The sequence below is a fragment of the Salmo salar genome, chromosome ssa06 (assembly GCF_905237065.1).
Source record: "Salmo salar chromosome ssa06, Ssal_v3.1, whole genome shotgun sequence".
Lineage (NCBI taxonomy): Eukaryota > Metazoa > Chordata > Actinopteri > Salmoniformes > Salmonidae > Salmo > Salmo salar.
This window is the reverse complement of record NC_059447.1, coordinates 3328892-3351387: the sequence shown is the minus strand read 5'-3', so window position 1 is coordinate 3351387 and position 22496 is coordinate 3328892. Positions and strand designations below refer to the sequence as shown.

The following is a 22496-nucleotide window of genomic DNA, read 5'->3' as shown; positions in this document are numbered from 1 at the left end:
GAAAATGTTTTTTTTTTGGTAAATGCTATACATCCACCTAGACATCTATATATCCACCTAGACATCTATATATCCACCTAGACATCTATATATCCACCTAGACATCTATATATCCACCTAGACATCTATATATCCACCTATCCACCTGATATCTATATATCCACCGAGACATCTATATATCCACCGAGACATCTATATATCCACCTAGACATCTATATATCCACCTAGACATCTATATATCCACCTAGACATCTATATATCCACCTAGATATCTATATATCCATTGTTTATCAGGAATGGAATGTTTGTATCCTGTATATCTGACTGTGATATGTGGTACCACCTAGATATCTATAGATGAATGCACTTACAGATGCCACCTTAATTTGAACCAGTTTCTCACAGCAGGAAAATAACCCGAAAATGTGCATTTTTATGTGGATTATAATTAAGGGACATTTTTTGTAAGGGTTGATCCTTTTTTCATGAGGGCAAATCAGTCTGATATTTTTAAGTGGAAATTGCAAACGTTAGAAGCCTTTATAAAGCCTTGAAGTGGTTTAGTAATTTACAACCATTTCAGAAAATGGATATATAGAACTGTAATGTTTGTCTCTGTTGTGTTGAAGTCCAATCAAGCAGGAGAGACCAGCCTCCCCTGTTCCCAGCTGTGTGTCCATGAAGAGTGACCGGTCTATGATTCGACCTATATTATTTAGAGAGGGAGACTTTTCTACTGAACAAAGGTAAGAAGAACTCATGGGTCATGGTCAGTGAGTTAAACAACACTGTCTCTAGTCATTTCTCCTCTCCCATTTTGTGTGTGTGTGTGTGTGTGTGTGTGTGTGCACTCCCTGGATGAGGAGATGTAATCTCTAGTCACTTTTACACCTACCTACATGTACATGTTACCTCAATTATAGTCTCATTATTACCCCAACTACCTGGTACCCCTGCACATTGACTCAGTACTGGTACTCCTTATAGTCTCATTATTACCTCAACTACCTGGTACCCCTGCACATTGACTCAGTACTGGTACTCCTTATAGTCTCATTATTACCTCAACTACCTGGTACCCCTGCACATTGACTCAGTACTGGTACTCCTTATAGTCTCATTATTACCTCAACTACCTGGTACCCCTGCACATTGACTCAGTACTGGTACTCCTTATAGTCTCATTGTTACCTCAACTACCTGGTACCCCTGCACATTGACTCAGTACTGGTACTCCTTATAGTCTCATTATTACCTCAACTACCTGGTACCCCTGCACATTGACTCAGTACTGGTTCTCCTTATAGTCTCATTATTGTTATTTTATTGTGTTACTATTTCCTTTTTTTATTTAGCTAATTGTTCTTTCTTTTTAACTGCATTGTTGGGAAAGGGCTCATCAGTAAGTATTTGAGAAATACAATTTGATTTGATTTAAAGCTCATTGGCAGAAACACGTCATTGGGTCTAACGATCGTCTCGTGCTGAACAGATCATGTTCGGATGTTGAAGCCCGGTGGCTAGGAATAACTCCCTAGAAAGGCAGGAACCTAGGAAGAAACCTATAGAGGAACCAGGCTCTGAGTGGTGGCCAGTCCTCTTCTGGCTGTGCTGGATAGAGAGGAACCAGGCTCTGAGGGGTGGCCAGTCCTCTTCTGGCTGTGCTGGATAGAGAGGAACCAGACTATGAGGGGTGGCCAGTCCTCTTCTGGCTGCCCTGGGTAGAGAGGAACCAGGCTCTGAGGAGTGGCCAGTCCTCTTCTGGCTGTACTGGGTAGAGAGGAACCAGGCTATGAGGGGTGGCCAGTCCTCTTCTGGCTGTACTGGGTAGAGAGGAACCAGGCTATGAGGGGTGGCCAGTCCTCTTCTGGCTGTACTGGGTAGAGAGGAACCAGGCTATGAGGGGTGGCCAGTCCTCTTCTGGCTGTGCTGGGGGGAGATTATAAGAGAACATGGCCATTAAGTTCAGATCGTTCTTCAAGATGTTCAAATGTTCCTAGATGACCAGCAGGGTGAAATAATAATCACAGTGGTTATAGAGGTTGCAACAGGTCAGCACCACAGGAGCAAATGTCAGTTGGCTTTTCATAGTCGAGCATTCAGAGGTCAAGACAGCAGGTGTGGTAGAGAGGGAGAGGGCAAGAGAGGGAGAGAGAGAGAGGGAGAAAGAGAGAGGGTCAAAACAGTAGGGTCGGGACAAAGTATCACGTCTGGTGAACAGGTGAGAGTTCCATATCCTCAGGCAGACCAGTACAAACTAGATCAGCAGCACTACAAGGTATCACATCTGGTGCAGCATGTATCAATACTGATAGGATGGAAAGAAAGGGAACGCTGCTCTCAGATCAGTATTTCTCCATTCAAATCTTTCCTTGACATTATAATTATTTCACATACTGACCACGGATCAGCTTCTATTATCACCTATGGCTGTAAATATTGAGGAGGCTTATTCTAATGCTTACCCAATAAAAATGCACTAAGGCAGAAATTTGTCACATTGTGTTCATTTTAGGCTTCACATCATAAAATATATTGAGACAAATTACAGACCGTAGTCTACAAGTAGCAAATTAGAATTCAATTGAACATGAAACGTATTTCAATATGATTGTAATAGGCCTATTGCCTACTGTTTATATTTTAATGTGGTCATCTCGGTTTTCATTAGAAGCATCATTTTATACGTCAGTTCTTTCTATCAATTGCAAAGACATTGGCAACTTTGTATTTGTAGCCAGCTTCGTTCTGAATTTATCGGGGTCACAAAGAGACGAATAAACCATGTGATTATATGTTTATCAGAGTTCTTCTGTGTATAAAGTCACGTGGAAGGGCAAAAAAGCATCTAACGACACACTCAGCTGTTCTAGAAGTGGTCTGAGGCAGATTACGAGCGTATTCAAGTGCAATGTTTATAACTTTTTTGAAACAGCTTAGAGATTTAACGATGCTCCTACGAATATTCTAATGATGAACTTGGCCTTGAAATGCTTTTGGGAAACCGGACCCTAGATAGAAACATCTGCTAAATGACTAAAATGTCAAATGTAAATGTTTTACATGCAGATCTTGTCACGTTTGACGTAGAGAGGACTGGACCAAAGTGAAGCGTGATTATCGTTCCACATATTTAATTTAATTTGTGAAACTATGCAATACATACACATAAACTAAAGAACAAAAACAACAAACCGTCACGCAGAGATGAAACATACACTGACTCAAAAAATAATCTCCCACAAACCCAGGTGGGACAAACACCAACTTAACTATGACCTCCAATTAGAGACAACGATGACTAGCTGCCTCTAATTGGAGATCATCCCAAACAAAGCCCAACATAGAAATCCAAAACTAGAACAACCCAACAAAGAAATGCAAAAACTAGAACAACCCAACATAGAAAATCTAAACTAGAAAACAACAGCTTTCTATGGTCAGGACGTGACAGCTCTCATATTACTGTATTGAACTAATATTTTCAATATTTATATATTGATGTCACAAGTGTATCATTTGTACAGTTCTTTATTAAAAATATAGTTATTTGTTACATTTGACTATGTAAAACCTAGCAGTACTACTGATTTCTCTGTGAGTGAAGCAGATATAAAGCATTTAGCAAAAAAACATTTGTCTCTCTGAAGTGAAACCATCAAGTGATAGATTTTAAACAAATACATGTCTGTTATTGAACAACCCCATGCCATGATTAGATTGTGAGAAAACACAATTTATAAAAAAATGTCTTTAAAACAATAAAATCTAATTTACGAACGTTTCTAAAAGGTGATATATAGTGTTTTGGAACTCTTCTTATGTTTCCCATCTGAGATCAGAGTAGATGAGAGATGTAATGTTTGTCTCTGTTGTGTTGAAGCCCAATCAAGCAGGAGAGACCAGCCTCCCCTGTACCCAGCTGTGTGTCGATGAAGAGTGACCGGTCTATGAAACTACCTAGAAACTTTAGAGAGGGAGACTTTTCTACTGAACAAAGGTAAGAAGAACTCATGGTTCATGGTCAGTGAGTTAAACAACACTGTCTCTAGTCAATTTTCATCTCCCATTTTCCCATTTCTTTTTGTTGTTTTGATAATCCACAGGCTAATCATTTTGTCCATTTTCATAGTCCTAAAACAATATTAAACAAACACAATGTTCCCTCCCTGTGTGTGTGTGTGTGTGTGTGTGTGTGTGTGTTTGCATTCCCTGGATGAGGAGATGTAATCTCATGTTTTGTCCACAGAAACCAACAGGAGAGATCAGAGTCAGAGATTCTCAGTGGTCAGTCTTCCCAGAGTCATCAAACAGACCTGGCCTCCATATTCAGTGTATGTGGTCCTGTTATGTACATTTGTTTTTGTTTACCTCAAGTAAAGTTGATCTTTCAATCATTCATTATTGTGTTAATGAGAAAGCATTAATTCTCTTGCATAACTTATTTACTTTATTTATTTCAGTTGCTTGAAGAGAATATTATGACATTTGTGAAGAACGAGCTGAAGATGTTCAAGAGGATTCTTAGTCCAGAACTCCCAGAAGGCTTTGAGAGTCAGAAGCAGGATAAGGAAGTGGTGGACGCTGAAGATGAGAAGCAGGAGAGCAGTGCCAGAGAGGGGGCTCTGAAGATCACACTGCACGTCCTGAGGAAAATGAACCAGAAGGAGCTTGCTGACACACTGGAGAACTGTAAGATTTGTCTGCCTCATGTTGAATGCTGTTTTATAACATTTAAGAGCTGTAGCTAAAGTCCAGCTAAAGTAGCTGTGTAACTCAATAATATTGTAACATTCTTAACACAAACCCTAGTGACCTCATCAAGTAGCAGCAGGGATGTGTTGTGGTGATTAATTTAGAGAGAGAGAGAACATTAATAATAATATAAATCAGTCACACTACTCTGTAATGCATTATGAAAACATTTATACAGTCAGTTAAGAGAATAAATTATAATTTAAAACAGTCCTACAATACTGTAGTTATTAAAACAGACATAATATTAATATCCTCTGTGTTATTTCTAGATTCAGATGAGCTTGCTGTGATTTGCCAACGTGAACTCAAATCTAATCTAAAGAAGAAGTTTCAATGTGTATTTGAGGGGATTGCTAAACAAGGAAACCCAACACTTCTCAATAAGATCTACACAGAGCTCTACATCACAGAGGGTGGAACAGGAGAGGTCAATAATGAACATGAGCTGAGACAGATTGAGACAACAACCAGGAAACAAGCAAGACCAGAGACTGCAATCCAATGTAACGACATCTTCAAACCCTTAACTGGACAAGACAAACTTATCAGAACTGTGCTGACAAAGGGAGTCGCTGGCATTGGAAAAACAGTCTCTGTGCAGAAGTTCATTCTGGACTGGGCTGAAGGAAAAGCAAATCAGGATGTCCAATTTGTATTTTCATTACCTTTCCGGGAGCTGAATTTGATGAAAGAGGACAAACACACTTTCATTGAACTTCTCAATCACTTCTCAATGGAAACCAAACAATCAGGAATCTCCATCTACAACAAGTACAAAGTTCTGTTCATCTTTGATGGTCTGGATGAGTGCCGACTGCCCCTAGACTTCCAGAGGAACAAGATCTGTTGGGACGTCACAGAGTCAACCTCAGTGGATGTTCTGCTGACAAATCTCATCAAGGGAAATATACTTCCCTCTGCTCTCATCTGGATAACTACCCGACCTGCAGCAGCCAATAAGATCCCTTCAGAGTGTGTTGACCAGGTGACAGAGGTACGAGGGTTCAATGACCCACAGAAGGAGGAGTACTTCAGGAAGAGATTCAGTGATGAGGACCTGGCCAGCAGAATCATCTCACACATAAAGACATCAAGGAGCCTCCACATCATGTGCCACATTCCAGTCTTCTGTTGGATTTCTGCAACAGTCCTTGAACACATGCTGAAACATAAGAGAGAAGAGATGCCCAAGACTCTGACTGAGATGTACACACACCTTGTGGTGTTTCAAACCAAACAGAAGAACGAAAAGTATCTTGGGAAAGAAGAGACAGGTCCACACTGGAATAAAGAGAGCATTCTGTCACTGGGAAAACTGGCTTTTCAACAGCTTGTGAAGGGCAATCTGATTTTCTATGAAGAAGACCTGAAAGAGGCTGGCATTGATGTCAATGAAGCCTCAGTGTACTCAGGATTGTGCACACAGCTCTTTAAAGAGGAATGTGGGCTGTACCAGGACAAGGTGTACTGCTTCATGCATCTGAGCATTCAGGAGTTTCTGGCTGCTGTATATGTGTTCTTCTCATTCATCAACAACAATGAGAATCTCATGGACAAACTGCAAACAAAAGACGAGCCTGAAGTTACTTTCTACAAGAGTGCTGTGGATAAAGCCTTACAAAGTGAGACAGGAAACCTGGACCTTTTCCTCCGCTTCCTTCTGGGCCTGTCACTGGAGTCCAATCAGAAGCACTTACGAGGTCTACTGACAAAGACAAGAAGCAGCTCACAGAGCCATGAAGAAACAGTCAAGTACATCAAGGAGAAGATCAGGGAGAATCCCTCTCCAGAGAGGTGCATCAATCTGTTCCACTGTCTGAATGAACTGAATGACCATTCTCTAGTGGAGGAGATCCAAAGCTACCTGAGATCAGGAAGTCTCTCTAGAGACAACCTGTCACCTGCACAGTGGTCAGCTCTGGTCTTTGTGTTGCTGACTTCAGAAAAGAAGCTGGATGTGTTTGACCTGAAGAAATACTCCAGATCAGAGGAAGGTCTTCTGAGGCTTCTGACAGTGGTCAAAGCCTCCAGAGTTGTTCTGTGAGTACATCAAATGATATTGTGGCAAACCTCTTCAAAGTTAGGAGCGTTTGTCACAAATTAAGTGGGAAACTGTCACCAAAGTCAGCCCAGAATTAAAGTTATTTCGAACATGACAGTACCTGTGTGTTTGTTTCGCTGTCCTGGTCCACGCAGGCCGCAGGTAAGGTCAAGGATAGCAGGGTTCGGTACACAAATCTGGTTCTCGGTAGGTCCAGGTCTAAACGCCAACAGGTAAGTCCAAAACAGTCCAGCCCGTACACGGTAAATCCAGCCAATGTAGATTGTCTCTTTCTCTATGGTTCATAGATCCTTCCCGCCCTCTCTCTCTCTTCCTGGTTTTTCTTGACCTTTTATCTGTGGGTCGGCTCCACCTTCTGAGGGTTCCCCTTGCTTCTGGGAATTGTAGATCTGTAGTTCTGATCGGGGTGGCCATTTTAGTGATCGGGCAGAGCCCGTTTATTAGTTCTTTCCTCATATATCTGCCATTTATCACTCGACCCCCTTCTTTGCCACAATATATAAGAACTAATCATCAGGAAGAAATATTCAATTTAGAGAAAAATATGTATTATAATATGTATATAATATTATATTGAATAACATATTGAAACAGTGCATTGCTGTTCACATTAGTATAACAATATGACCATACAATTCTAGGAGACAGAAGATGAATCTATATGTTGTTTGAGAAAATAAACCTAATGCATCTACCATTGTCCTTCTACACTACTCGTTAAATGAACAGTGTGTTTGTGAAGTCATGATGCTCTCTCTGTCAGGCTGTCAGGCTGTGGAGTCACAGAGGAAGGCTGTGCTTCTCTGGTCTCAGCTCTGAGGTCAAACCCTTCACACCTGAGAGAGCTGGATCTGAGTAACAATGACCTGAAGGATTCAGGAGTGAAGCTGCTCTCTGCTGGACTGGAGGATCCCCACAGTAAACTGGAGACTCTGAGGTCAGTATTCCTGTAGTTGGTCAACAAGTGATAACTGTTCACCAGATCCACATGTGTTTACCAGGCACACATAGTCCACACCATATGTGTTTGGACAGTGAAGCTTACAGTTTTAAATTTGGTGCTATGCTCCATCATTTTGGATTTGAGATATAATGTTTCATATTAGGTGACAGTACAAAATGTCACCTTTTATTTGAGGTTAATGGTGAGAGGTTAGTATGTTTTGTTGTAGCCTCTGTAATTCTCTCACTCATTATTTTTCATGATTCATTCATGATCTTTCTCAATCATGGCATCATCAGGATTACTTTAGTAGAGTTCAGAAACATGTTATCTACTCACTTAGAAAGAAAATTACTCACCACCAAAGAATATCAGTGTGATTTTAATATGATTTGAATCTTTGTCAGGCTGTCAGGCTGTCGAGTTACAGAGGAAGGCTGTGCTTCTCTGGTCTCAGCTCTGAGGTCAAACCCCTCACACCTGAGAGAGCTGGACCTGAATAACAATGACCTGAAGGATTCAGGAGTGAAGCTGCTCTCTGCTGGACTGGGGAATCCCCACTGTAAACTGGAGACTCTCAGGTCAGTATTCCTGTAGTTGGTCAACAAGTGATAACTGTTCACCAGATCCACATGTGTTTACCAGGCACACATAGTCCACACCATATGTGTTTGGACAGTGAAGCTTACAGTTTTAAATGTGGTGCTGTACTCCAGCATTTTGGATTTGAGATAGAATGTTTCATATTAGGTGACAGTACAGAATGTCACCTTTTATTTGAGGGTATTTTCATACATATCTGTTGCACCGTTTAGATATGAAAGCACTTTATGTATCTAGTTCTCCGATTTGAAAAAGTCAAATTGGACAAATTCACATATATTGTATTAATTTAGTCATAAGTTTATTATTTGGTCCCATATTCCATGCCTGCAGTGATTACATCAAGCTTGTGATTCTACTAACTTGTTGAATGCATTTGTAGTTTGTCTTGGTTATGTTTTGGATTGTGTTTTTCCTAATAGAAACTGAATGGTGAATAATGTCCTGTCATTTTGGAGTCACTTCACTTGTATTGTCAGTAAGAATAGAAGATGTTTCTGAACACTTCTACATTCATGTGGATGCTACCATGATTATGAATAATCATGAATGAATCATGAATGATGATAAATGAGAAACTTACAGAGGCACAAAGATCAGACCCCCTCTGTTATTGGTAATGGTGAGAGGTTAGTATGTTTTGTTGTAGCCTCTGTTATTGGTAATGGTGAGAGGTTAGCATGTTTTGTTGTAGCCTCTGTTATTGGTAATGGTGAGAGGTTAGCATGTTTTGTTGTAGCCTCTGTTATTGGTAATGGTGAGAGGTTAGCATGTTTTGTTGTAGCCTCTGTTATTGGTAATGGTGAGAGGTTAGCATGTTTTGTTGTAGCCTCTGTTATTGGTAATGGTGAGAGGTTAGCATGTTTTGTTGTAACCTCTAACTTTCTCGTTCATCATTCATGATTGATTTATGATTTGCATGTTATCTACTCACTTAGTCAGAAAATTACTCCAGTCATCATCCACCATTTTAATATTGGGCAAAACACAACCAAAACAAACTGCAAATGTAACCATTTGTAAGTTTTGAGAATTACACAAAAATTAATTTCCACAAAGTTTGCTGCTTCAGTGTCTTTAGATATTTTTGTCAGATGTTACTATGGAATACTGAAGTATAATTACAAGCATTTCATAAGTGTCAAAGGCTTTTATTGACATTTACATGAAGTTGATGCAGAGTGAAAATCTGCAGTGTTGACCCTTCTTTTTCAAGACCTCTGCAATCCGCCCTGGCATGCTGTCAATTAACTTCTGGGCCACATCCTGACTGATGGTAGCCCATTCTTGCATAATCAATGCTTGGAGTTTGTCTGAATTTGTGGGTTTTTGTTTGTCCACCTGCCTCTTGAGGATTGACCACAAGTTCTCAATGGGATTAAGGTCTGGGGAGTTTCCTGGCCATGAACCCAAAATATCAATGTTTTGTTCCCCGAGCTACTTAGTTATCACTTTTGCCTTATGGCAAGGTGCTCCATCATGCTGGAAAAGGCATTGTTCGTCACCAAACTGTTCCTGGATGGTTGGGAGAAGTTGCTCTCGGAGGATGTGTTGGTACCATTCTTTATTCTTAGGCAAAATTGTGAGTGAGCCCACTCCCTTGGCTGAGAAGCACCCCCACACATGAATGGTCTCAGGATGCTTTACTGTTGGCATGACACAGGAATGATGGTAGTGCTCACCTTGTCTTCTCCGGACAAGCTTTTTTCCGGATGCCCCAAACAATCGGAAAGGGTATTTATCAGAGAAAATTACTTTACCCCAGTCCTCAGCAGTCCTATCCCTGTACCTTTTGCAGAATATCAGTCTGTCCCTGATGTTTTTCCTGGAGAGAAGTGGCTTCTTTGCTGCCCTTCTTGACCCCAGGCTATCCTCCAAATGTCTTCTCCTCACTGTGCGTGCAGATGCACACAACTGCCTGCTGCCATTCCTGAGCAAGCTCTGTACTGGTGGTGCCTCGATTACACAGCTGAATCAACTTTAGGAGACGGTCCTGGCGCTTGCTGGACTTTCTTGGGCGCCCAGAAGCCTTCTTCACAACAATTGAACCACTCTCCTTGAAGTTCTTGATGATCCGATAAATGGTTGTTTTAGGTGCAATTTTACTGGCAGCAATATCCTTGCCTGTGAAGCCCTTTTTGTGCAAAGCAATGATGACGGAACGTGTTTCCTTGCAGGTAACCATGGCTGACAGAGGAAGAACAATGATTCCAAGCACCACCCTCCTTTTGAAGCTTCCAGTCTGTTATTTGAACTCAATCAGCATTTCAGAGTGATCTCCAGCCTTGTCCTCGTCAACACTCACACCTGTGTTAACGAGAGAATCACTGACATAATGTCAGCTGGTCCTTTTGTGGCAGGGCTGAAATGCAGTGGAGATGTTTTTTGGGGATTCAGTTCATTTGCATGGCAAAGAGGGACTTTGCAATTCATTGCAATTCATCTGATCACTCATCATAACATTCTGGAGTATATGCAAATTGCCATCTTACAAACTGAGGCAGCAGACTTTGAGAAAATTAATATTTGTGTCATTCTGTAAACTTTTGGCCACTATTTTCACCACCAAAGAATAGCAGTGTGATTTTAATATGATTTGACTCTTTGCAGGCTGTCACGCTGTCTAGTCACAGAGGAAGGCTGTGTTTCTCTGGTCTCAGCTCTGAGGTCAAACCCCTCACACCTGAGAGAGCTGGACCTGAGCTACAATCACCCAGGAGACTCAGGAGTCAGACTGCTCTCTGCTGGACTGGAGGATCCACACTGCAGACTGGAGAAACTCAAGTATGTAGAGGGTTTATGTCAATGTTCATATCAGACATGTTTGACTTATCAGGCTAGTTAAGACAAACATTCTTACCAACACTTGGACAAAGTTATATGCTGTGTGTGTGTGTGTGTGTGTGTGTGTGTGTGTGTGTGTGTGTGTGTGTGTGTGTGTGTGTGTGTGTGTGTGTGTGTGTGTGTGTGTGTGTGTGTGTGTGTGTGTGTGTGTGTGTGTGTGTGTTCAAGTGTGTGTGTGTGTGTTCAAGTGTGTGTGAGTTCAGGTGTATCCCTCAATGACTGTCTGTTCTTCTGCGTACTGCGACAGTGTGGAACATGGTGGAGAGTACACAATGAAACCTGGGCTTAGAAAATGTGAGTGTTGACTGCTGTGTGTGTGTGTGTGTGTGTGTGTGTGTGTGTGTGTGTGTGTGTGTGTGTGTGTGTGTGTGTGTGTGTGTTTAATTAATGGGAATAAGTGTGTTTTATATATAACATATGACCATTCAAGAAGCCTCAAGTTACCTTAACTTCTCCTTTTGATACCTAGAAACATCTACATTAAATGAATTAGTGAAAAGTGAGTTAACATTCTAATGTGAATGATGATGATTTCTAATATTGTGTCTGGTTTCATCCATCAGATGTCTGTGATCTCACACTGGACCCAAACACAGTAAACAGACTCCTCTCTCTGTCTGAGGAGAACAGAAAGGTGACATGTAGGACAGAGGAGCAGCCGTATCCTAATCACCCAGAGAGATTTGAGGACTGTGACCAGGTGCTGTGTAGAGAGGGTCTGACTGGGCGCTGTTACTGGGAGGTAGAGTGGAGTGGGAGAAGGGCTGTTATAGGAGTGACATATAAAGGAATCAACAGGAGAGGAAGGGTTGATGACTGTTGGCTTGGATACAATGACAAGTCCTGGAGTCTGTTCTGCTCTGACAACAGTTACATTGCCTGGCACAATAATAATGACACTACCATAGACGTCCGCCCCTCCAGCTCCCACAGAGTAGGAGTGTATCTGGACTGGCCAGCTGGCACTCTGTCCTTCTATAGAGCCTCCTCTGACACACTAACCCACCTGATCACATTCACCTCCACATTCACTGAGCCCCTCTATCCAGGGTTTAGGGTTTATGAAGACTCCTCAGTGTCCCTGTAAATAATAACCTGACACACACACACACACACTGAACACACACAAACACACACACTGGACACACATACACACACTGGACAAACAAACGCACACACAGGACACACACTCACACAGGACACACACACACACACTGGATACATACTGAAAACACACACACACAGTGAACACACGCAAATACACACACTGGACACACAATGGACACACGCAAACACACACACACACAATGGACACACGCAAACACACACACTGAACACACACACACACACACACACACACACACACACACACTGAACACACACAAACACACACTGGACACACACACACACTGAACACACACAAACACACACTGGACACACACACACACACTGGATACACACACACTGGACACACACACACAAACCGGACACACACACACACACACACACACACACACACACTGGACACACACACTTGACACAAGACACACACAGGACTCACACACATAGGACTCACACACACACACTGGACACACACACACACACACACTGAACACACACACACACACCCTGGACACACACACACACTGGACACACACACTTGACACAAGACACACACACAGGACTCACACACACACTGGACACACACACACACAGACATACGCACACACACTGGACACTGGACACACACACACACACACTGGACACACATACACACACTGGACAAACAAACGCACACACAGGACACACACACACACACTGGATACATACTGAAAACACACACAGGACACAGTGAACACACGCAAATACACACACTGGACACACACACACAATGGACACACGCAAACACACACACTGAACACACACACACACACACACTGAACACACACACTGGACACATACACACACTGGACACACACACACACTGGACACACACACACACACTGGACACACACACACACACTGGACACACACACACACACTGTACACACACACACACACTGGACACACACACACACTGGACACACACACAGGACACACACACAAACTGGACACACACACTTGACACAAGACACACACACACAGGACTCACACACATAGGACTCACACACACACACTGGACACACACACACACACACACACACACACACACACTGAACACACACACACACCCTGGACACACACACACACCCTGGACACACACACACACACTGGACACACACACACACACTGGACACACACACTTGACACAAGACACACACACACACACAGGACTCACACACACAGGACTCACACACACACTGGACACACACACACACTGGACACACACACACACTGGACACACACACACACAGACACACGCACACACACTGGACACTGGACACACACACACACACACACTGGATAAACACACACACACACACACACACTGGACACACACTGAACACGCACACACACACTGAACACACTCACTGGACACACACACACACACACAAACAGGACTCACACACAGACACACAACACACACACTCACACAAACACACACACACACTGGGCACTGGACACACACACACAGACACACACACTGGATAAACACACACACACACACACTGGTCACAAACACACACATGACACACACAAACAGAAACACTGGACACACACACACACACACACACGCTAGACAAACACACGCACGCTGGAAACACACACACTGGACACACATTGGACACACACTGGACACTCACACACACACACACACACACACACACACTGGATAAAAAACACACACACACACACACACACACACACACGCACAAACACACTGGACACACCCTGAACACTCACACACAGGACTCACACACACACACACACTGGACACACACACACTGGACACACACACACACACACACACACACTGGACACACACACACACACACACACACACTGGGCACACTTACACTGGATAAACACACACACACAGACACACACACACACTGGTCACTGGACGCACACACACACGACACACACAAACACTGGACAAACACACACACGCTGGAAACACACACACACCCTGGACACACACACACACACTGGACACACACTGGACACACAGTGAACACACAGTGAACACACACACACATATGCGTCTTCCTATAATTGTGAGGACCTTGACACAGGACCTTCAAATGAGGACCATCATTTCTGATTGGGAACAAACAGACACCTCATTCCAGCACCAAGTGGTCCCACAAACACAGATTTCAATTCAAAACCTGAAAAACTCCAATGAAGGTTGGTGGGACTTTAATTGTGGAGGACAGGCTTGTAATGGCTGGAGGGGAATAAGTGGAATAAGTTATAAATCCCCTAGAACAAAAAACCCCAAAACACACACTATGTCAGTTACATTATAATAGTCTATGGTGATCTCAATCAGTTACATTATAATAGACTATGGTGATCTATATCAGTTACATTATAATAGTCTATGGTGATCTCAATCAGTTACATTATAATAGACTATGGTGATCTATGTCAGTTACATTATAATAGTCTATGGTGATCTCAATCAGTTACATTATAATAGACTATGGTGATCTATATCAGTTACATTATAATAGACTATGGTGATCTCAATCAGTTACATTATAATAGTCTATGGTGATCTCAATCAGTTACATTATAATAGACTATGGTGATCTATATCAGTTACATTATAATAGTCTATGGTGATCTCAATCAGTTACATTATAATAGACTATGGTGATCTATATCAGTTACATTATAATAGTCTATAGTGATCTATCAGTTACATTATAATAGTCTATGGTGATCTATATCAGTTACATTATAATAGACTATGGTGATCTATATCAGTTACATTATAATAGTCTATAGTGATCTATATGAGTTACATTATAATAGTCTATGGTGATCTATATCAGTTACATTATGTAGCTGATGACCGCTAGCAGTGGTTAGCTGACTACTAGCTAGCAGGAGAGTATTTTATAATATAAAAAAAGATATGTGAAGAAAAAGATATAGAAAGCTATATACATGGGACACGACAAGACGAAGGACAAAGATGTCTGAATGCTACGCCATCTTGGATCAACCGCAGAGCCCCACCTGTTTTGCTTTTTTTTGTTGCCTGATTTGCATGTTATTTTGGCATTAATACGTGTCACGTATCAGTTTGCAAACAATGTAAAAAAATTAAAATAATAAAGTCGAAGACAAACATGGTCTCTTTTTTGTTTTCTTGAGTAAAGCAGCTCCAAAATACGGGAAATACTGAGCGTAGGGGTTGGTAATGTTCTGTAGTTGCGCCTTGATTGGCTCAGTGTTCTGTCACTCATGGAGACACTATGTCACCGCAAAATCTACAGGGAGAGCTCGAAAATTCAAGCCCATTGGGTGCTGCCATAGAGTTATATTTGAAGTGCCCATCCAAAAGGCTCAAGGTCATTGGCCACAGATAAAATGACGTCAAATCACATTATATCTAAAGTAGCTTTGATTGGACTGTTCATGTCAATATCATACGTTCAAAATCTTAGCTAGCAATGAGTGGTTTGGAATGAGTGGTTTGGAAGGAATCAGTGGCAAACTGCACGCATTGCAAAGCAATCACTAGCCAGCAATTCAGTGGAGAGGGTGTGTGGTCCAGTTCTGCATTTAAGGGTCTCTTTTCCAAGCTTAAAAGGATAAACATTCACATGCAACACCATGGGACAGAACAGGTTGAGTACATTGGCTAAGCATGACTTCAGCTGCGTTCAAATGAACTGGAAACTGGGAAATGTCAGACTTCAGTGAGTTCAGGACAACTGGAAACTTGAAAAGAAACGAGCTCCGACTGAGAAAATACGTTTTGAACGGTCATCCAACTCGAAATTCCAAGTGGGGATCTCGGGCCTCTTTCTAAAGCTCCGACCTGAAGATCACTGACGTCATAATTCGAACTTCCCAGTTCCCATTTGTCTTGAAAGCACCATAAATCCAGAGAATGACAGACATTGATGACAAAATGTGCCTACACGAAACACATCCCTTATTTTAAGTGTATCTACAATTCTCTATGGGAAAATGCCTACGTAGCACAAACGAAAAGACAATTAAAACAACGCATAGCTGAACACCGCAGCTCAATCAGGTGTAAGAACATTGACTATCCAGTAGCAGCTCACTTTGTTGAAGCTAACCATCCAATCTCCTCCCTCAAATACACAGGCATTGTTGAAGCTAACCATCCCATCTCCTCCCTCAAATACACAGGCATTGTTGAAGCTGACCATCCAATCTCCTCTCTCAAATACACAGGCATTGTTGAAGCTAACCATCCCATCTCCTCCCTCAAATACACAGGCATTGAGCATGTTGCTCTACCAAGGAGAGGAGGTAACATGGAGATCCTACTACTACAAAGGGAGACTTACTGGATATCCTGTCTAAAAACATGGACCCCTAGTGGTCTGAATATTGACCTTCTTATGAACAGGGTAATGTCATATCCTGTCTAAAAACATTGACCCCTAGTGGTCTGAATATTGACTTTGATCTCAGGCCCTTCTTATGAACAATTATCTCTTATAAATGGATATATTCTTTCTACAGCTTATCAGAGTACATCCAATATGTTCCCCTGTTGATGATGCTCATTATGCATTATGGTTGAACCAAAACATTACATGGAACAAATGTTTTTATTGAAATAGGAAACAATTAAATATGTGAAATTGAATTAAACAATAATGTATGTTGATGCTAATGTTATGTACAATATTCAATGATGTTTTCATATGATAACAATAGCCTAATATATTCAATATGCCATAAACTATAGTTTTTTTAACAGTTTCACTCAATTCATTCTTAATAACTATGACACATCCCTCACTATTGTCATTGGTTGCACTAATTCACTGTTTGTCTACATAACCTGGTTCAAGTATTCATGACATCACCCTGAAGAAGACACAGTGATGCTGAAACGTAGGTAAATACCCAATAAATTACTGGGAGTTTATATATGGAGTGTGCGACTCTATTTTTTATAGCTTTATAGTTTATTAGCCGTTAGTCAGAACCTCCACATTAAAAAATATATATATTGGGAAAACTATTGGAACCATTTCCCTGTTTGACCACTAGGTATTATGGGTATTATGACACCTCCACTGTGGGGCTCTATAAAACTATTGGAACCATTTCCCTGTTTGACCGCTAGGTGTTATGGGTATTATAACACCTCCACTGTGGGGCTCTATAAAACTATTGGAACCATTTCCCTGTTTGACCGCTAGGTGTTATGGGTACTATAACACCTCCACTGTGGGGCTCTATAAAACTATTGGAACCATTTCCCTGTTTGACCGCTAGGTGTTATGGGTATTATGACACCTCCACTGTGGGGCTCTATAAAACTATTGGAACCATTTCCCTGTTTGACCACTAGGTGTTATGGGTACTATACCATGTTTACTTTCTCTCTCTTTGAACGTAAACAACGACTCCCGGTCGGAATATTATCGCTTTTTTACGAGAAAAATAGCATAAAAATTTATTTTAAACAGCGTTTGACATGCTTCGAAGTACGGTAATGGAATATTTTAAAATTTTTTGTCACGAAACGCGTCGGGCGCGTCACCCTTCTTTACTCTTCGGATAGTGTCTTGAACGCACGAACAAAACGCCGCTATTTGGATATAACTATGGATTATTTGGAACCAAAACAACATTTGTTGTTGAAGTAGAAGTCCTGGGAGTGCATTCTGACGAAGAACAGCAAAGGTAATCCAATTTTTCTTATAGTAATTCTGAGTTTAGTGAACTCCAAACTTGGTGGGTGTCAAATTAGCTAGCCCGTGATGGCGTCAAATCTACTCAGAATATTGCAAAATGTGCTTTTGCCGAAAAGCTATTTTAAAATCTGACACCGATTGCATAAAGGTGTTCTGTATCTATAATTCTTAAAACAATTATGTTTTTTGTGAACGTTTATCGTGAGTAATTTAGTAAATTCACCGGAAGTTTTCGGTATGTTTGCTCGTTCTGAACGTCACATGCAAATGTAAAAAGCTGGTTTTTGATATAAATATGAACTTGATTGAACAAAACATGCATGTATTGTATAACATAATGTCCTAGGAGTGTCATCTGATGAAGATCATCAAAGGTTAGTGCTGCATTTAGCTGTGGTTTTGGTTTTTGTGACATTATATGCTAGCTTGAAAAATGGGTGTGTGATTATTTCTGGCTGGGTACTCTCCTGACATAATCTAATGTTTTGCTTTCGTTGTAAAGCCTTTTTGAAATCGGACAGTGTGGTTAGATTAACGAGAGTCTTGTCTTTAAAATGGTGTAAAATAGTCATATGTTTGAGAAATTGAAGTTATAGCATTTAAGGTTTTTGAATATCTCACCACTCGATTCCACTGGCTGTTGACTAGGTGGGACGATTTCATCCCACCTACCCGAGAGAGGCTAAGGGAAGAACAGTGGAGACAGTGATGAAGTCCAGAGTTAGGGAGGTTAGTTAGAACAGAATCTAAGGGAAGAACAGTGGAGACAGTGGTGAAGTCCAGAGTTAGGGAGGTTAGATAGATTCTGTTCTAAGGGAAGAACAGTTATGACATTGATGTTATGATGCAATAAACAGGTAAAACAGGTGAACATGTTAGATGTTCTGTAAACAGTAACAACATATGACCTCTATCTGACCTGAACCTAGTTATTATAGATGTTCTGTAAACAGTAACAACATATGACCTCTATCTGACCTGAACCTAGTTATTATAGATGTTCTGTAAACAGTAACAACATATGACCTCTATCTGACCTGAACCTAGTTATTATAGATGTTCTGTAAACAGTAACAACATATGACCTCTATCTGACCTGAACCTAGTTATTATAGATGTTCTGTAAACAGTAACAACATATGACCTCTATCTGACCTGAACCTAGTTATTATAGATGTTCTGTAAACAGTAACAACATATGACCTCTATCTGACCTGAACCTAGTTATTATAGATGTCCTGTAAACAGTAACAACATATGACCTCTATCTGACCTGAACCTAGTTATTATAGATGTCCTGTAAACAGTAACAACATATGACCTCTATCTGACCTGCACCTAGTTATTATAGATGTTCTGTAAACAGTAACAACATATACCTGTGAAGGATTTCTCATTCACCTGGTCCACCTACCTACCATCTCCTAAAGCCCAGTCCTGTCTCTTTACCTGTGAAGGATCTCTCTCATTCTCTCTCGATCTACTCCCCCCACTTATCTCCATATAATAAATCCTCTTCAGTTTCCACTGTGTATTCTGGGCTTTATGAAGACATTGTTCAGAATGATTAGGATCCAATATAATCCTAGATGATTGTTTAATGGCATCAACATGTACATGCAGTATGACAGATCTACAAGTTGTTCAATGAATCAGGAAAGCAGCAGATACAGCAGTCAGCACAGCCAGGAGGACACAATGGTAGATGGTATACTGTAGCCTGTCAATATGCAATGGGACCAGGGAGGACACAATGGTAGATGGTATACTGTAGCCTGTTTAATATGCAATGGGACCAGGGAGGACACAATGGTAGATGGTATACTGTAGCCTGTCAATATGCAATGGGACCAGGGAGGACACAATGGTAGATGGTATACTGTAGCCTGTCAATATGCAATGGGACAAGGGAGGACACAATGGTAGATGGTATACTGTAGCCTGTCAATATGCAATGGGACAAGGGAGGAAACAATGGTAGATGGTATACTGTAGCCTGTCAATATGCAATGGGACCAGGGAGGACACAATGGTAGATGGTATAGTGTAGCCTGTCAATATGCAATGGGACCAGGGAGGACACAATGGTAGATGGTATACTGTAGCCTGTCAATATGCAATGGGACCAGGGAGGACACAATGGTAGATGGTATACTCTAGCCTGTCAATATGCAATGGGACCAGGGAGGACACATTGGTAGATGGTATACTGTAGCCTGTCAATATGCAATGGGACCAGGGAGAACACAATGGTAGATGGTATACTGTAGCCTGTCAATATGCAATGGGACCAGGGAGAACACAATGGTAGATGGTATACAGCCTGTCAATATTTATCCTAATGTCAAAGTTAGTCTGCAATCAGGGTTAGGCCTAGCAGAATGTATTTATATTTTTTATGAACCTTTATTTAAACAGGGATTCACATTGAGATAAAACTCTTTTACAAGAGCCCTGTATACATTTACAGATAAAACCCAGTACATCAATAAAACACAACAGCCCTAATATACATTACAATATAACACTATTATAAAACACACTGTAATAAAACACTATAATAACACACACTATAATAACACACTATAATAAAACACACTATAATAACACACACTATAATAACACACACTATAATAACACACACTATAATAAAACACACTATAGTAACACACACTATAATAAAACACACTATAATAACACACACTATAATAAAACACACTATAATAACACACACTATAATAACACACACTATAATAAAACACACTATTATAACACACACTATAATAACACACACTATAATAACACACACTATAATAACACACACTATAATAACACACACTATAATAACACACACTTAATAAAACACACTATAATAAAACACACTATTATAACACACACTATAATAAAACACACTATAATAACACACACTATAATAAAACACACTATAATAACACACTGTAATAAAACACTATAATAACACACACTATAATAACACACTATAATAAAACACACTATAATAACACACACTATAATAACACACACTATAATAACACACACTATAATAAAACACACTATAATAACACACACTATAATAACACACATTATAATAAAACACACTATAGTAACACACACTATAATAACACACACTATAATAAAACACACTATAATAACACACACTATAATAAAACACACTATAATAACACACAACAGCCCTAATATACATTACAATAAAACACTATAATAAAACACACCATAATAACACACTATAATAACACACTATAATAACACACACTATAATAAAACACACTATAATAACACACACTATAATAAAACACACTATTATAACACACACTATAATAAAACACACTATAATAACACACAACAGCCCTAATATACATTACAATAAAACACTATAATAAAACACACCATATTAACACACTATAATAAAACACACTATAATAACACACTATAATAAAACACACTATAATAAAACACACTATAATAAAACACACTATAATAACACACACTATAATAAAACACACTATAATAACACAAACTATAATAAAACACACTATAATAACACACACTATAATAACACACACTACAATAAAACACACTATTATAACACACACTTAATAAAACACACTATAATAAAACACACTATAATAACACACACTATAATAAAACACACTATTATAACACACACTATAATAAAACACACTATAATAACACACACTATAATAAAACACACTATTATAACACACACTATAATAAAACACACTATAATAAAACACACTATAATAACACACACTACAATAAAACACACTATTATAACACACACTTAATAAAACACACTATAATAAAACACACTATAATAACACACACTATAATAAAACACACTATTATAACACACACTTAATAAAACACACTATTATAACACACACTATAATAAAACACACTATAATAAAACACTCTATAATATAACACACTATATGTCACGTCCTGACCATAGTAAGTTGTTATTTTCTATGATTGAGTGGGCAGGGCGTGACAGGGGGTGTTGATCTGTTTTTGTATGTCTATGTTCAGGTTCTAGTTGTTGTATTTCCATGTGGGTTGTTTGGCATGACCTCCAATTAGAGGAAGCTGGTTGTCGTTGTCTCTAATTGGAGGCCATATTTAAGTTGATGTTTGTCCCACCTGTCCTTGTGGGTGATTATATTTTGAGTAGTGTATTTCTCTCTGATTCACAGGTTTTGTTATTTTGTTCATTCTAAGTATTTTGGTGTTTTTGAAAAGTTTCACGGTCATAATAAAGATGTGGAAATATGAACACGCTGCACCTTGGACTGATCCTTTTTACAGCTGTGACACTATAATAAAACACAATACATAACATTAAACATATTTAAGAAAGGAA

At 40.1% G+C, this 22496-nt stretch overlaps 2 protein-coding genes across 2 annotated transcripts in view; both read left to right on the top strand.

Moving 5' to 3' along the window:
• LOC106591106 (NACHT, LRR and PYD domains-containing protein 12-like) overlaps positions 1-12346 on the top strand; it is a gene marked incomplete at its 5' end in the record, with an annotated part of 67034 nt that extends 54688 nt beyond the window's left edge. Inside the window, 5 exons of the mRNA XM_045719558.1 lie at positions 7584-7757; positions 8171-8344; positions 10977-11150; positions 11458-11504; positions 11774-12346. Of these exons, the coding sequence (XP_045575514.1) occupies positions 7584-7757; positions 8171-8344; positions 10977-11150; positions 11458-11504; positions 11774-12297 (1093 nt within the window). The remainder of the gene's footprint in view (positions 1-7583; positions 7758-8170; positions 8345-10976; positions 11151-11457; positions 11505-11773) is intronic.
• On the top strand, positions 4635-7011 carry LOC123743360 (NLR family CARD domain-containing protein 3-like). The gene has a single exon (XM_045719559.1). It carries the CDS (start codon positions 4916-4918, stop codon positions 6800-6802), a length of 1887 nt encoding a protein of 628 aa, XP_045575515.1. The 5' UTR covers positions 4635-4915; the 3' UTR covers positions 6803-7011.
• Positions 12347-22496: the final 10150 nt, after the last annotated feature.

What these genes read in the sequence shown, in the direction of transcription:
- LOC123743360 (XM_045719559.1), top strand. Translation starts at nt 4,916, where the DNA reads ATGAAAACATTTATACAGTCAGTTAAGAGAATAAATTATAATTTAAAA.